General features: G+C 34.6%; 1 protein-coding gene across 1 annotated transcript in view; it reads left to right on the top strand.

The window, feature by feature from the left end:
• LOC132944092 (protein Shroom) overlaps positions 1–19,375 on the top strand; it is a 181,735-nt gene that overhangs the window by 52,426 nt on the left and 109,934 nt on the right. Inside the window, exon 2 of the mRNA XM_061013263.1 lies at positions 4,698–5,024. Within this exon, the coding sequence (XP_060869246.1) occupies positions 4,698–5,024 (327 nt within the window). The remainder of the gene's footprint in view (positions 1–4,697; positions 5,025–19,375) is intronic.

Raw genomic sequence — 19,375 nt, 5'->3', positions numbered from 1 at the left:
AAAATAATGCAGGTGTAGCGTCCTCTTAATACAATCGGTTTCGATGCTTTTTGACTAGATCTCGCGTATGTACTATAGTGTATTTAGCCGTACTACTGTTGATTATGCGCATAGTATATAAGTATATTACTATTAACAATCAATGATATAATACTACTTATTTTACTGGTTCTGTATCATAGAACCAAATAGCGTTGATGTAGGCGAAATTCCTATGCCTGCAGGTTAATGTACTTACCACGAACTTCTACACATGTACATACCACGACGACCGGACTTGTATCGCAGAAATGCGCTTGTTCTAGCAGTTTGTATTAGCAGTACAATAATAACAACTAGGTATAAATAGAGAATTATTCTCCTATTATTATGCCAGTTTGTCGTATTTGCTATTACGCCGACGACCTGTTGCCTGTTTGGATTCATTGCGAACAACGATGGCCGAGATAGACAAATTTAGCATATTGGCCGCAAAAGCTTTTGATGAGTAGGCGTTTCTTAAAATGAGCTCCTTGTATATAGGTATAGGTTATCTGTCTAGTCGTTATATAATTCTACGTGCGTGATTGTATGTGCGTCCTTCACACATGTATAGCTTTCGTGTCCGGCTGCAGCAGTCGCAAACTCGCCGTTCAGCTTATATTTCGAATTCGATAAGTATCAAATGTCTCAATACCCGGTAAATTTTGAATGAAAATCGCCTGATCGCATGTTATACCAGAACCCATACGGAATTCATAACGCCCGTCGCCCGCAGACCACACGCACGCGGCGTAACGGCGATATAAAATTAATGTGGAAAAGTAGGTGGAAGTCGTGGCTGCATATAATGTATATTATGGTATTTGGCGGCGGACTAAACGCGGTGGTGGCTGCAGAAGTATTATGTTAGCAATAATAGCTAATAATATATTGGTCGAATAGCACGTGGGCAACTATGCGTACCTATACTGCACCGTATACATTATATGGGTATCGTATGTTATATATTATTGCGCACATACAGACCACATGTAAATCTATGTACAACTTGCATACACAATAAATATTAATATTCCAAATGGTATTTTACGATAAATCTCGTCGTCTAATAAATTGTTCGCGACTCGTGTTTTTTTCCATAATGGCAAACGTCCCGCGACCAAACCGATGTCCATTAAATCAACGTGTATTGGAAACGAATGACCGACTTTCGGCGTGGTGCAGACATAAAGGAAACACAGAAAGACTGCGCGTGCTGCTGCTGCTGCGGGTGTATAATATCTGTAGGAGAGTGAGAGAGCATGAGAGAGCATGAGAGAAAGGGAGAGAGAGAGAAATAGAACTAGAAAGACAGTGAGGGAGAAGGTCGGATTATTGAGTTATATATTATTACACAAACACCCATGTTGCAAAAATATTATTGTGTGTACAATATAATGACAATAATGTTATAATGTATCGAACGGCGAAGGCTGTTGTATAGAGGTACGGTGGAAAATATTACAGACGCCAAAAAAAAAAAAGAGAGAGAAAAAAATCACTATCCAATATCATCGCGAGATTTTCGTTTGACAATCGAGCTCGGAATATACGTGTACCTATATATATATATGTCGTGTCCTAGTATCGCATAATATTGACTATTATATAAATCCGCATTGTCGACGAGCCGCGATTGTGCCGCGCGTAATTATGATTACACGGAGTATTGTTATTGCCTATTATCTTACGAAAATCTCCGATATTCGAAAAACGTACGCACACGGGTGTATGCGACGTCGAAAATTATTGCGCACGCCCCATCGCGGTACGATTATAATATTACTATGGTATCGTATCCCGATATAAAATAATGGGCTCATCTTACGAAACGCAATATGATAATAGGTTTACCTACGCGACTATTGATTTAATATTTTGTCTATATATACGAGAATACGCGCGATGTGTACGTAGACGTCGTCGTATACATGTATAGTTGTATAGATGCATTTCCGAGCAATTAAAAAACGAACAGAGTAAAAAAACGAACATACCTATGTACGCATAATAATATTATTATAATATTGCACACAAATGTATGGTTGAGAAACAACATGATATATGAATGTCCCGTGGTCGTACTGTAGACAGGTGGTGGGGGATAGGAATAATACGTCATTACAATAATAATATTATTATATACTACCTATAGGTATATATGACCGTTCGACTGTATAATAATATGTACCTATATGCGACTATTAAAAATAAATTACTATCTCTGCGTACACACACACACACACACACACACACACATATATATAGGTATGAGATATAGTCGACTAATTTCTCAATAATATCGCATAGAGTCCGCAGCAGGGTTTTGTATATTGCAGTATATACATTGTATTGATTGTTATTAGTGTTTTTGCAATCGGACGTCACGATCGTGTAACTTTTTAACGCGTACGTCGCACACTTTTGCTGCGATGAAACGGCGATGACCGGTTTTTCGTTTAATACTATTATTTATACATTATAGCATGAAAATTCGTCTTCGCCGTGAGCTCTCGAGCCGTACGTTATACCCAGAGGTGTGGACAGTATTTCAATCAATCATGTGTATATATTGTTACGTGAGGAATACATTTTGTGTATGATATACATTTTTAAAGCATTTTGTAATACGTACACAAAATAATATTATCAACTGAAATTCGCAGGAATGATTCAGTGTTGTCCAGGACGAGCGATAATGAGTGATAGATACAGTATTTTAAAAAACTTACATTTTCAAAAGGAAACATTGTTTTTGAAATTCATGATTAACATAATATTTTTTAAGTTTTTAAATATTGCTATTAATTGATATTTTGCATTTTGTATTTTATAATGCATTTCTCATAATTTTATGTGTACACTATACAAAATTATTCACCAAGCATGCTCATCCCTATTCCCCAGATGAGATTCTGGTTTGTTTTGAGAAAATACCGAGAAAAGTGAAAATCGATCTTTCGTGTGTATCTATATTGTATAATATACTCTGAAAATAAGTGGTCCCATGACAGTTCTATTGTATCACTAATAAATTGACCGTCGCGTAATATCGATACTAGAGATATAATTATATTGTAATAAGCCACGAGATTTCGCCAAACCACTTTTTCGTACTTCCAATACTGCGTAAAGCCGGATTCACAGCTACGTCGTGTGTCGTGTCGTGCGAGGGCTTGGTTATTATGGTTACAACTGGTAACCAATATGATTTAAAAGTCGACTGTAGTCAATTCTTAGTATACTCGGTTGCAACTTGGTTATTACACGATACCGAAAAAGTAATGTCCAATCACAGTACGATTTTATCGACACGACACAGCTGTGAAGCCGGCTTAACACCGCTGATAATATAATGGTATCGGGTATAGGTATCTCGTATCTGGTATAGTGACTTATATTATAAGATATATTATAATGCTATATTATATGATATATCTCAATATATGGTAAAAGGCAGACTAATAGCTAATAGATATATTATGTACGTAGTACGTATACTACGTATTGTAGTTAAATATTTTGAACGTTATACTAATATGACATATTTTATAATGACACATTATGGTATAGTATTCTACCATAGATACTAGATATATTGTGTACGTACTAAAGGTGTGTTACAACTTTAAAAGAGTGGTGTATACACTAATATAATATATATAGAAAAAGTACCTATATTGATAATATTATATTTAGCCGTAGTACGCCTGTAACTTAACCTACGACTTACGATAGCATAATATAATATTATTTACTATATAAATAATAAATATAATAGCATACGAGCATACTCGTCCTCGGGTTTAATTCGATTGGACGGCCTATATTAGACTGTATATACGCGCGTGGTTGCTGCAGCGACTGTATCGAGGCCCGCAGCGTCGTACCTATAAGACGTATAATATACGAAATTAAATATTACCTTTATATATACGCGCGCATAATATATTGTAATAGCTCGCAAACGAATTTCGTACTCCAATATAAAGAATTCCATCGGTCCCTCTCTACAGAGAGCATAATATTTTTATACTCATATTCCTATACATATATATATATTTATATATTATGCTATATTTAATATAATATCTATTTTGCGTGTTCTATATAATATATAATATATTATTATACGTATATATATAAGTACATAATAACGGTCGGTACTCTAATTATTTAATCACAAGTATTATCAATCCGCGAGACCTCGAGCCGTACCGAGAAATATCTACTAATTATATACGCCCGGCGCGCATGTTCAGATGCGTGCGTTACCAGCTATTTAATATATTATTATATACGTATATAAATAAAATACAACTATGCACATTGTACACTATAAAAATATATGAGACGCATTGTGTCAGAACAACTTAAGCTCCACAGAAATAAAAAAATTGTTTTATTTAAGAAAATGTTGTTTAAATATATAGAATAATACATTAATGTGTATCTATATAATATGATATTTTAAAAACGAATGGGTCCGACCCTCAAAATAAAATTGTGGATCCAAGTAAAGAAATGTTCTTAAAATCGGTTTGTGCGATGCGCACCAGCCCGAATTCACTCGTATTATACTGCAAACACACATGCGTGACTTATACCTTATTTCTTCTACCGAACTATACTGCGGAAAAGACTCATATTCTAAAAGATTGCGTTTCGATTTCCAGAGAGGATTCAAATGTCGGCGTCGGCGGTGGAAGTGGTGCCGGCGCGTTCACTCGCTGGCTTCGTGAGTTTAGACGTGAGACTTACAAGGTGAACTCTGCCGGAGGTGCATCCGGTGGCGGCGGCGGCGGCGGAGGAACTTACCACAGCACTGCGGCCGAAGACGGCAGGCGAAGGCACTCGTTCAACGCGCATGACAAGAGCGCTCACCACCGGGCGGACCAGAGACTGCAGCTGCAGGGCGGCGGTGGCGGCGGATCGTACGTCTCATCGACGTCCAAGACGCAGGCTTGCAGACGGGCAAACAGCACGGCCGCACCAAAGTCCAGGTAAGTCCGAATACTTGAGTGTTTAATTGAAGTGTTCACATTATAAAACGCATAAAAAATATATATATTACCTATGTAATATTTGAACATGATACCCGTATACGGTATAGTCTAATATAACAGAAATAATTAACTGTTATAATCTAAATTCAAAAAATCATAACAATAATTATATAGCTAAGATATTTTAATAGAATAATAATAATAATAATAATAAAATTATCACAGAATTAGTTGATTCCGTTATATACTAAACACACAATTGCACTGAACTATTGCAGTCTCACCGCATTTTTCTTTGTGAATATAGGTATGCGTCTATAATACCCTTTCATCCATAATATTGTACTCACATCATAAGTGTGCAATAGCTACACAACGAAAAAAATAAATACTATAAAATATAGTGAAATATGTATCAATTTTCAAAAATATTAATATTTATTTTTATTAAAATAACAAATATAACAAATAAATGTTATTAATATAACAAATTATTGACTGCGCAGTGTGCTATTGGCCAAAACAAACGGCCCTTGCGGTCAGTGTATAAACACCTGTAGTAGTAGTCTTGTACCACGTCGTTTCTTATATAATAAACACATATCGTAAATACTCGCGGAACGCACGTCACATTGCCACGCCCATCCTGTATATCACATCTTTAAAAGTCGATCCCGATTATAATTTACTTTGGGATTTGTATTCATCGTTACGGTTTTTACCTCGAGGACAGCCGTGGTGTCGACGTGTTTTTAAAACATTATGTATTATTATTTTAACTCGATCTTCACCAAACAAATAAGTCATACATTGCCACTCCTGCAGCCGCTTCTTATGCGCATATATTTAATATATATAGTACTATATAACTACTATATACTCTAATATATAGTATTGCATGCTCTGCACACACATACATTTATATATATATATATATATATAGTGTTATTATTATTGACGTCTGCACTCGTCAGCGTATAATAATAATATAATATAGGTAATATATAATAATATAGTCGAAATAATATGCAGCGTGAAAACGGTAACGGCCTCGCAGAACGAGGTGTGATGACCCAAAAAACAAAAAAATAGTAATAATAGAATAAAAATGAACGTTCGTGAGATCTACGTCGTGACCGGATCATCCGGTGCCACGTTACCCCCACGCACACAAACACATTTATATTTTGTGTGAGTACTCTCGTACCGATATATAGTTTAAGTACACGCAAAAACAATAAACTAGGTTGGGAGCGTTATGGCCTTGAGCCAATGAGAAATCTAAGGGCTGCAACTGATCGATGCGAACGATTAGTTAACCGGAACAATCGATTGTCCGCGGCGCGTCACGTACTGCCCGCCCGGTAACTTGTGAAGGTGTATTTGCAGAGGAAAAAAATTGTATGTATAATCACAATTATTGTCCAGTTGTCCGACGTCCTCCTCGTCCGTTCCAGTTCGGATACGAACACACTTTGCGGATACGCCCCGACCATTCGTCGACGTAGTTGAGTTAAAAACTCAGACCGATATTCGGCCAAATTGCATTGTATAGTGGCAAAAACAATCGCCTTCGCGTACCAGTTGCAGTCGTATTGTATTCTACCAGCGTGTATTATTATCGTATCTATATGAGACACATGCGCCATATAATATATACCTATACATATAATATGTTGTAATTGTATAGGTAGATTACCTAATTGGGTACTAGGGGTTAATTGTATACTTTTATTAAATTGTGATGTCAATATTTAATTAATAATTTTGAACGATAACGAGTTGGGTTTATTTTTATATGGTTTTCACCTTCATTATAATATCATACTGACCTTGATTATCTCAGTGTCTATTTTTTTGTACCAAGGAAAATATCTGTTCATTTTTTCATCTTAAATTCCTAATTTTTATTTCATGTTTATTATATTTATCTGTAGATACCTATATTATTATTTCGTCTGCGAATTCATCGATTGACAACAATTATTTAACACCAACAATCGTTGTCGGCGTTTTAAACATAATATTTTTGATTAATGTTTTTTTTTAAGATCCCTCGACATCTGAACTATACGTATTTGAACTCTATAGTTTGATAATATCTTGTACTTTGTTGTGATGACATGTGATATTTATCGACCGAAACAGAACGTTACTTCTTGATCTGAAGCATTTAAATCCCAACGCTCGAAGGTCGGGGTCATTTACCATGCATCCGGTTATACAGGGCTTGAAAAGAAAAAAAAAATCATATTATATACATACGAGTTCATTCGTTCTGGCGGTTAGTTATCATAATGGGTGAATGAACAAAAAATACAAATAGACACCGTTAAACGGACCTTCCGGAAACACAACCCCGCTGCCTGTAGCATGTACGCACCTCTGAGAATAGGTACATAAAAAGTAAAAATTCGAATCTGAGTGATAACTTATTTATAGCAAGTGATGCCTATATTTGAATAATTTCCGACAAAATGTGTTAAGTCGACGTGTTTGGTGTATATTATACATAGGTACGTGAGTGCGTTTATGTATTAAATTATATAAATATCTGATACATTATAGCCTATAGGTACATTATATTAAACCGATACATTTTGGCAAATTTTTAAAAACGATATTGCTATATCAGATGACAAAAAAAAACACTATAATAATAAAATAGTAACAATAGAATGGTACCTACAGGATATAACTTTCTGAAATATATTCATATAATCATATACTTAAACAATAAATTATCGTGTTTACTTTACACGGTACGAAAAAATTGGGAGAAAAAAATGTGGAAATATCGAATAACAACGTATTTAATATTATATTTATGTCGTAACGATTGAAAAAAATACGTTTTATATCTTTATCCGCACGGGAGCGCACTGGCGCGATGTCGTCTAAATACAACCTGTTGAAATGAAATAAATCTACCTATACAGTTTATAATACGAGCGACGGTTGGTGGCGACGGAGGTGACGTTAAATATTTTATATTGTCAATTAGCCACTGCGGCAACTGTGCATAATACATTTTATAATGTACAGCAACATAATACATAATAATATCATAATTATTATTGCTGCGCCGACGACCGCGGAATTTGATAAATAATATGAATGTTTAAGTCGACTCTCTTCGTCCCCGACCACGTCGAATGAAAGATGATCGTATATTATAATATTATATTATTATTAATAGGTAATAATATACAAACGGAAATCGTAGTGTTGGAGGAACAAAAGAACAATAACGAAAATAGATATATACGTTTACAGTATATATAATAATATTATGTACGTACATAGTGTTCCGAAGCAGCTAATTTTATACCCGATTTCCGCGTGAACCATGAACTACCGCATTTACCTATATCGCATTATATACCTACCTATAGCCAGTGTACGATGATTCGTCAGGCTCTTGTTCACGGTGTCGTCCATTCGGCTCGGTTCGCCAATATAAACCGTATCTGCCTATACCGTTCGCAAAGCCATTGCCGAGATCGCTAAACACTGCAGTTGTAATACCCATATATATATAAGCATAAACTATATTATAAATTATAATATTGAATATACCTATATTTGATTATTGTACAATTATGTCGATTTAATGGCGTATAAAAATATTATTCGGGCGTTCAGCTGCTATATATCGCGATAATTATGAATTATATGACCATAATATTATAATATGTATATCGTATAAATAAAGACGTCTTTGGCATGAGTATAATCATAGTATATTAAGCAAGCGAATGTGACACGATTATTGTATATTATAATGTACGCCAGGCGATATTTGTCGAAAAACCACTCGCGTCGTAAATCTCAGCAGTCGCAAAATTAATATATGTTTGGCACTAAACGCCTATTTAAATTTCATTTTTTAAACTCATTATCTGAATTTATCTCGGACACGATTTTGACATTTGTATGGGTAGCTGCCTAATGAATTATGTATGTGCAGTAATCTGTCTGCGTTATATTATACGTTGTTGATATATTATACCAGCTGCGATATATTATTATATTATTACGTATTTTACCGCGTAGGTACATACAATTTGACAATATATTGATTTTAAATTTGGAAAAGAATGGAAACACAAAACATAATTGTCAAGCCAATAAGCCAATTATGACTACACTTTGCCCTTTGGTTATAGGCTTATAGCGCATTTATATCATTAGAGTTCTATGATACCACCTATATAGGTAGTTTGTTGTTGTACGTCGTCGGAAACCGGATGTCATGTTCAAAAAATAAAACAGTGCGTTTAATGAAAAACATGGAACGTTATAGTCAAAATATATAGTCATAATTGTCTCAATTTAAATGTATTCGTTATATAGCTGATAGCTGCAGCTATCACGATGATGGCGATAACTGTTTTATTTTTTGTAACATACGAGACGTGTTATCGATTGATATATCGGTATATAATATATTAAATTTGTGTGTTTGTGTGACACGCGCATAGGTCAACTGTATTATAATGTATTATATTATAATGTCGTTGTCCAATCGTGTCTGTTGAGCATTATAATATAATAAACAACTGCAGGTGATCCGGTAAACTTATATAGGAAATAGACTTAACCCGTTCAAATCTAGTGCTAAATGAATAAAATGTGCAGTGTTTGAATGGAAATTAGAAATTTTTTTAAACCGATTTAACGAGAATTGAGCTGTGTGCGCGCGCGAGACATTTAGAATAAAGCGCGGGCGGACGAAATTGTGACAGGCGACGTATATGATTCGTGATGACGGGGATGGAAGAGAAAGTCTCATTATTCGTATGTCATATATATATATATTATAATACATGTGTGAAACCAAACAGGATAATAAACGTGGTCGTGTGCGGTGTGAGAGACCACTAGAGTCTCGAGAACAGACGATATAAATACGAGCGAACAAATAGAGCTGCTCTCTGGATATCTAGGAGATCGCGAATTAAACTGATTTCAAAGTACCTAGATGACAGAAGAAATTAGTAAACTAAATCGGTCGATTTTAGAGTGGAACGGATAATACATAAAAGAACAATAAGTGAGTACGTGCATTTGTATCAAGGTATATTGCAACCTATACCATATAGCAAACACTGCAGGGTCTGAGAGAAAATAAACACGCCTAATATTATTCAATTGTTTGCCTACAAATGAAATACCTACCTTTATACAATATATAATTAATTATAAAATCAATAAAACGCGTGATTACACGTATCTACACTATATTATAGTTGAAGTGGAGCAATTTCTGGATGGAGGGGGTATCGAACTCAATATAATATGTTATAATAAACGATCACAATATATTATAAATAATATGCGTATACTATATTATTTATATTGCACACGACAATAAAACCGTAATGGTGAATCTTAGTAAATATTGAGATTGGCGGCAACTTTCCGTTGATGCAGTACGTTGGCGAAATCCAGTGAAGTTCTATAAAACTGCGACCAGCTGGACACGACAGTGGTATAAGCCCACGACTGATCAGCGGTAAGCCGAGGTGACCACAGTTGGTATACTATTCGTGAACTCGCACGTGAGCGGGAAACAGTGATAATATTTTCCTTTGTTCAGTCTTCTATGAAAACGGCCATCGTCGGTCGTTTTCTCCGCGTCCGTCGCGCGTATTTCGTTTTTGATCAAACCGTTTGTGCATCGCAATATTCGTAGAAACATTCTTATATGGTACTCTACGGTGTATGCTTCACTTCGCGTTTTCTGAAAAATACGCAAATCATCATAAGGTAAGACACACATCAGTCATATATGTAATATTAAGAAATATACCCACCTGAACGTATTGTATATATTTCAAGATTAACGAATACTATATCTTCTACCAGTATTATCTATGTATTATGCACGCCGTGCAGTCGACAGGCAGTTTTAATTGCCTCTTTGCCATCGGTGCTTTTCTAGTCGTTTTCATTTAATTTTTGTCTTTGCATTTAAATTATAGAAATATGCCCATATAAATGTCTCAATAATTTACAAAATAATGCAATATCAATTACCTATACTTATTGGGTCTAATTTAATTAACTCAACGATTATTATGGATTTCCGATTTCCATAGTCGTTTAATAAAATCACAAAGTTCCTTATTTAATCGTATCAATAAACATCGATGATATAATCAATCTACATCGATAGTAATTATAATACCTATACATTATACCAACGATATAATATAGTAAATGAGAACTTCAACTCTAGCAAGTCAGTACGATACCATACTGTATATACAATTATGCCACATATAGTGAAGAAAACGGCGAGAAATAAGTACCATAATGTTGACAAAGGAAGTGTATAGACGATTCTGGACGATAATAAGGGCATAACATTATAACCGAATAAAGATCGATATCGATCACGCCGATCGTAGATAATGCGCTGTACATGCGGCAACTACAACAGGTCCTATAATATTATACTGATAGTGTTGCTGCGTGCGCGTGAGACTGCAATAGGTGATAAAAAACGAATGAAAAAAGTTAATAACGTTCGAAAGGAAAGTCATAATATACTATTTCTGTTCGGTTCGAAGAGATAAAATATGTGATAACGAGAAGGCTGCCGGCTGCTGCTGCTGCTGCTGTAAAGTCGGCTGAATGATTGTAAATATGTGAACAATCGTATATTATTATTTCCGGACAACAGACGCCATATATCGCCACTTAGCGATGTACACGACCGGAATGCACAGACATATTATTATTATTATTATTATTATTATTACTCGAAACAGCAATTAAGAGAAGTACGTTGAAACGTTTACAGAGAACTTGTTTGACCTTCTATCGGAAAATATAAAGAAAAATAGGGCGTAATTAAAGATGTTTGTATATAATATGTATAAATATAATGCAATGGGCTTAAGAGAACTCCTGGAAGGGTATAAAAAAACGGAATGCAATGACAAATCGTTGAGCTTAATGACGGTAAACAAAGAAACGAAGTAAAGAAAGAACATATTATTATTATAAAATCTTAATGAAACGATCATCGGGTATCTGCAGTATGAATTCCGGTTTAATTAATACTGTATGTATCAAACCATTTAGATTTGCAGCAGAAGTCTGTGGAACCAACTAGAATAATATAATATATAGATAGCAATATATAATCCGATCGTTTACCGTACCTCGTACGAAATTGTTTCTCTTACAAATGCTGACACTTATCACACGCAAGGTGGTTGGTAAATCTATTGAACACTTTAAACACGTCTTATGCAGTTATGCAGATAACGAACGCAGGTTACAACTTAAAGGCGTCCAACTCAAAGGGTTTCGTGGTTTTTGAATATGATGTAAAAGTGTAATATATTTCGATACCTACAGGGCTCCGACCCTTGTAAACACTAAAACATTTAAGTAAAATATACTTATATAAGCCTCGTAATAATAAATATAATAACCAATAGGTAATACATTATAATATTATGCGTTTACTCAACACCGCGGGCGGCATGGCGGTAGAGTCAACGCAATCACGTCCGATAACGAACCACATATTATAATATAGTCGACGCGTCGTCGGGTCCGCATTTCGAGGTCGTCATCGCGCACAACACGCATTATTTTATATTGTCCGCGCAATTTGCACTGTATATATATATATATAAATGTCTCGTGTGTGTATATGGAAATCGTGGCACATATGGTTTTGCCGTGCCATTATGAAAAAAAAAAATAAAAAAATATAACGAACGAGCCGTTTGAAATCGGTCAACGCGCGCGTATTGTACTATTATCATTATTGTTGTATGTGTATTATAATATTTTAGTGTTTATCTCTCTCTCTATCTCTTTCTTCTGTTTCACCTATTTCTTCTATTTCGTTTCGGGACTTGGTTTTTTTGTTTCGCTATTTCAAAACCAGCTGTCCCGTAGTGGTCGTCGCCAAACCGCTTAAACCGGGGGCTCCGGGCGCGGGGCTTTTCTTTTTGAAACGCGAAGACGGCGTAAGACGCACGAAAGACGCATATGTGATATATTATACATTTTATGTACAGATAAATGGGTGAGCGAGATCGCATTATTACACACTCACGCGTTATAATGTTAATACATATCACGTCTTATGTGACTGTGTGTGTTCTATCGCGCACGTGTATAGGAGGCGCGCAATAATAAAATATAGTGTTATGCGCGTATACCTATATGTAATATTATATAGCGCGAGGGCCAGCCATGTCTCGAAATCGGCCATTGTTTGTTTTCGAACCGGTGACAACAATCATTCCGATTTCCGACGTACTACTTATACGTATATACGTATACGTTTATAATATGTAATATATATCTATAAGTCTATTTAATAATATTGCGACGATTTATAAACGACGCCGCCGCCATCGTCGCGCCATGGCGCCAAGTACTACGCTAACAACGTGTAGCGAATATCGTACAGGTCCGCTGAAAAACGCTTTCTATAAACGCGAAACCGCTCGTGTGCGCTCGTTCCCGCCCGCGCCCCTGACCGCGGATATTATCCTCCCGCCTCCGCGCAATGTGTCTTTTATTGTTTATTATTATTGTTGTATTATTATTTTTTTCGTTCTCCACAAAAACCCATCAAACACGGGAAAAGCCTTTCTCCGAGCCAGGCGCCGTGCACGCGTGAAGATTTTCCAAAAGGAATATATACGAAAATCGAGGACCAACTAACTCGCACCTACCTACCCATAATATAATAACCTAGTATATAATATATTGTATATATAACTAGATAAGAATGATGAGATGATATTATTTATTTATTATCATCGTTGTGCCGACAAAATTCATAATATATATAGATTATAGGTACGCGTTCCTATATCATATTCCGTCGACTATTGCAATATATAATATTAAATAGTATACGTGGTTGTTATTATTATATAGATTATATATCGTAGTTAACAGTAGAGGTGCGCACTAGGAAAAGTAAAATTGAAAACGACAAAAAACAAGGTATTCCGTGTGACGTAAACCTACAAATATTATTGTCGACTCTCTTTCTGTTATGTGTTGGCACTTGGCAGCTTGCATGGAACTAACGATTTTCTCAATATAGCGCGTCCGCGTAACATAAAACTGTGATTATTTATTCTCAAGTTGTAAATGTCGTTTATTATTATTATTATACTTACATGTTTGACGTTCGGAAAGTAACGCTTAATCATAATAATGATGTAGTATGTTTACCCATCCGTATGAATTATTGACGGAATCGAAAAAAGTATTAGGTACGTATTTTAGTCTTTAGTGTTTAAAATTCAACAAACTATAATATGTTTCATTCAATAATATTTCGTTTTGTTATTACTCATTAGCATTTTTCTGAAGGTTAGGTATAAACAATATTTTGCTATACAGAATTTTTTTTATTTTAAATTTAGATACAGTGATGTCACAGTTATATACTGTATAAGTGTTAAGTCTGTATATATATATATTGTACATAATACATAACTATATACTTGTTTTGCAGAAATCGTGGATTTATTAGGTATCACATTTTTCTACAAACATAATATAATATATTATGTATAATAGTATTGGATTGTTGACAGTTAATAACAATACATATACATGTTTTATGTATAAAATTTTATACATTCGATAAACTACAATTCGATGACTATAATAGATGTATAAAAAGTTATTGACATATTACTTATATAGTTATATAATATATACGTACCATAAAATAGTAAAATGTAACAAACTGCATGTATATAGTTTGTTGAAATATCCGTGGGAATAATATTACAAAATAATAATAATTAATAACATAAAGTATTAACATATTATTAGGTATTAAGGTAAAGGTACTGGTAGGCTATCAAATAATTTTCCTTTATACGTCATGTTCAATCTTATTGTAAATCAAAATAAGTACCTATCTAATTTAAATCGCTAAGCTAAATGTATCGCAGATTTTACCACTACTATACTATACTATACAAAAGTACACATATTGTGATATCTAAAAAAACACTTACGAAAACCAATGGTATAAATTTATTCTAATACACTTCAAATATAGGATTGCGTAATTTGTCATTCCTTGTTTATAATATTTATGACGGTTTAATCAGATTTGTATGGACAAAAATCAAAATATTTTAGATACACGATAGATACGCGTACTATGTTTTAAAATTTCGATTTTTTCTACAAGATCTAACAACGTTATTCTCGAATCGGGCTGTATATTAAAAACCACGTATTGCATACAAATCATCGTTGCATCACACCTCGTGCGTCCGTTTCCGTGCGTCGTTACTCGTTAGTTACTCGCACATCAGGCACGATGACGAAGACGACGACTCCGCACATATTATCAAAAACATTAGGTACATCACACGCATAATATTATAATTCTCACTGAACTATATTTGATCGATCGTGACCGTAATAACGCGCGTTTTTTTTTCAGCTCGCCTTATTGCATATTATTGTTTTTTTGTTCTAAATCGTAAACAAGATGTCACCGTACATAAAACACATTATTATCGAATTGCGTGAATTGTATCACAACTATACCTGTATAATATAATATACTAGCTGATCCCGCTGGCACTTCGTTGTCCGTTAAATGTACCAATATTCACGTACATTTCACCAGCCCCCCCAAACATAATTTTTGACATTTTTTTTTTGCAAAACATTAGTGTGCCATTAGTGTGAATTTGTGTGACTATTTTCAGAATTTGTGCGATACTGGTTTAACCGTAAATTCAAAAATATATATGGGGGGCTGTAGAAATGTTCCCCAGCCCCCCATCATAGAAAAAATTACAATTTTCAAAATTTTCTTTTGCCAAACATTAGTGCGCCATTAGTGTGAATTTGTGCGACAACAACCAGAATTCGTGCGACACCCGTTATACTCGGAAAAATCGTTTTTTCCATTTTGAGCATTTCCCCAGCCCCCCATCATAGAAAAAATTACAATTTTCAAAATTTTCTTTTGCCAAACATTAGTGCGCCATTAGTGTGAATTTGTGCGACAACAACCAGAATTCGTGCGACACCCGTTATACTCGGAAAAATCGTTTTTTCCATTTTGAGCATTTCCCCAGCCCCCCATCATAGAAAAAATTACAATTTTCAAAATTTTCTTTTGCCAAACATTAGTGCGCCATTAGTGTGAATTTGTGCGACAACAACCAGAATTCGTGCGACACCCGTTATACTCGGAAAAATCGTTTTTCCATTTTGAGCATTTCCCCAGCCCCCCATCATAGAAAAAATTACAATTTTCAAAATTTTCTTTTGCCAAACATTAGTGCGCCATTAGTGTGAATTTGTGCGACAACAACCAGAATTCGTGCGACACCCGTTATACTCGGAAAAATCGTTTTTCCATTTTGAGCATTTCCCCAGCCCCCCATCATAGAAAAAATTACAATTTTCAAAATTTTCTTTTGCCAAACATTAGTGCGCCATTAGTGGGAATTTGTGCGACAACAACCAGAATTCGTGCGACACCCGTTATACTCGGAAAAATCGTTTTTCCATTTTGAGCATTTCCCCAGCCCCCCATCATAGAAAAAATTACAATTTTCAAAATTTTCTTTTGCCAAACATTAGTGCGCCATTAGTGTGAATTTGTGCGACAACAACCAGAATTCGTGCGACACCCGTTATACTCGGAAAAATCGTTTTTCCATTTTGAGCATTTCCCCAGCCCCCCATCATAGAAAAAATTACAATTTTCAAAATTTTCTTTTGCCAAACATTAGTGCGCCATTAGTGTGAATTTGTGCGACAACAACCAGAATTCGTGCGACACCCGTTATACTCGGAAAAATCGTTTTTCCATTTTGAGCATTTCCCCAGCCCCCCCTCATAGAAAAAATTACAATTTTCAAAATTTTCTTTTGCCAAACATTAGTGCGTCATTAGTGTGAATTTGTGCGACAACAACCAGAATTCGTGCGACACCTGTTGTACTCGGAAAATTTTGAGCATTTCCCCAGCCCCCCCCCCTCTCCACCCATTATGGAAAAAATTACAATTTGCAGATTTTTCTTTTGCCACCATAAATTTTTGCGCTGTCTTCCAGGTAAGTCGAAATATTAAATTTTAACATTGGATCTAAATCAAAAATTTTCATATTCAGTCATCACCAATATTACTTAATGTATTCAGATATAAAATAAGACCTTTTATATATTGCATGCTTGTTTAGAAAATAATATCACATTATTGTACTTTCAGTATGATTTTAAATACGATTTTTTTAAATTTTATTTTTAACAAATCGTTGTGGTAGGTCTTATTAAATTTAAATAATATGTAAATGTACAAACTATAGACAACACAATATTATATCAATGAATCAAAATAAGGTTTCTAAAATTATATACCTATGTAATTTATCTTTTTAATTTAAGCTAAATTAATTTTGTTATTTACAATTAAAATAATGAATTCATAAATACTTTCTTGATACTTAGTAAAAATAATTATATGGCCTGTGCCAGAGTAAGGTAATGTGTGCCCGATCCACTGCGACCTCTTATATCGGCTATGCGCGCCTTGCTCTCAACATTGTCTTTCCGATATAAATCTAAGAACATCAATGCTTGGCCTGGTATGCATTATTTTGTTTGTAGGTTTATTCAACCTGGATTCGTCTAATATTTTCGCAAGACACATAGGTAATTATAGTGTTATATTAAAGCTGTAAGGATTGGTTTTGTGTAGGTATTTGAATTTATTAAACATAATATTAGCGTAATATTTGTATTCTCTATATTTTTCCTTTTAATATGATAACAAATTTTTATTATTGATAATATTTGACACAACTTTAATTTAAATTGGATTAATTAAGAACTCAATATATCAAATTTTTTTCGGTATCGGTCAGCTTGTAAATTATAAGATCCATGTGGGAAGCCAGTTTCACTAGCTCCACTCGGTAACGGGGGATTTTTAGAATACACATTTTGCGGAAGATACAATGGAAAGTAAAAATTATTGTGGTCTTGCCAGGTTACTCGAAATAGAGTTAAAATGTTTTAATTGGTTGATAAAATGTATATAATTTCGTCAGTGAAGTAGCAGAACACTGTTTTCTAGTTGTATTTTCTTTTGTTAATTAATTGATTACCTATATTTAAAATTACTAATAAGATTTTTTTTTATAAAATAGACCGTACTATGTTTATTGAATCCATAATGGTAAATTTATAATTACTGATACAGTGAAATTAGTTGGTAACTTAACTATTTACGTGTTAGTGCAATAATTGCAGTGCATGTATGTATAATGAATAGATAGAAAATCCAACATTACAATAAAAGATGAGTATAAATATGACATTTATCTTATAAATTATATTAAATTTGGCAACTTTATACAATGGTGACATCGTATTTTAGTATTTAATACGCGCAATGTAAACCAATAAGGTTCGCGCTTGGCGAACGCTTGGCGTTCAATGTTTGGCAAAAGAAAATTTTGAAAATTGTAATTTTTTCTATGATGGGGGGCTGGGGAAATGCTCAAAATGGAAAAACGATTTTTCCGAGTATAACGGGTGTCGCACGAATTCTGGTTGTTGTCGCACAAATTCACACTAATGGCGCACTAATGTTTGGCAAAAGAAAATTTTGAAAATTGTAATTTTTTCTATGATGGGGGGCTGGGGAAATGCTCAAAATGGAAAAAACGATTTTTCCGAGTATAACGGGTGTCGCACGAATTCTGGTTGTTGTCGCACAAATTCCCACTAATGGCGCACTAATGTTTGGCAAAAGAAAATTTTGAAAATTGTAATTTTTTCTATGATGGGGGGCTGGGGAAATGCTCAAAATGGAAAAAACGATTTTTCCGAGTATAACGGGTGTCGCACGAATTCTGGTTGTTGTCGCACAAATTCACACTAATGGCGCACTAATGTTTGGCAAAAGAAAATTTTGAAAATTGTAATTTTTTCTATGATGGGGGGCTGGGGAAATGCTCAAAATGGAAAAACGATTTTTCCGAGTATAACGGGTGTCGCACGAATTCTGGTTGTTGTCGCACAAATTCACACTAATGGCGCACTAATGTTTGGCAAAAGAAAATTTTGAAAATTGTAATTTTTTCTATGATGGGGGGCTGGGGAAATGCTCAAAATGGAAAAACGATTTTTCCGAGTATAACGGGTGTCGCACGAATTCTGGTTGTTGTCGCACAAATTCACACTAATGGCGCACTAATGTTTGGCAAAAGAAAATTTTGAAAATTGTAATTTTTTCTATGATGGGGGGCTGGGGAAATGCTCAAAATGGAAAAACGATTTTTCCGAGTATAACGGGTGTCGCAC

This window comes from Metopolophium dirhodum, chromosome 5 (genome assembly GCF_019925205.1).
Source record: "Metopolophium dirhodum isolate CAU chromosome 5, ASM1992520v1, whole genome shotgun sequence".
Classification (NCBI taxonomy): domain Eukaryota; kingdom Metazoa; phylum Arthropoda; class Insecta; order Hemiptera; family Aphididae; genus Metopolophium; species Metopolophium dirhodum.
This window is presented reverse-complemented; position numbering and strand designations above follow the sequence as displayed.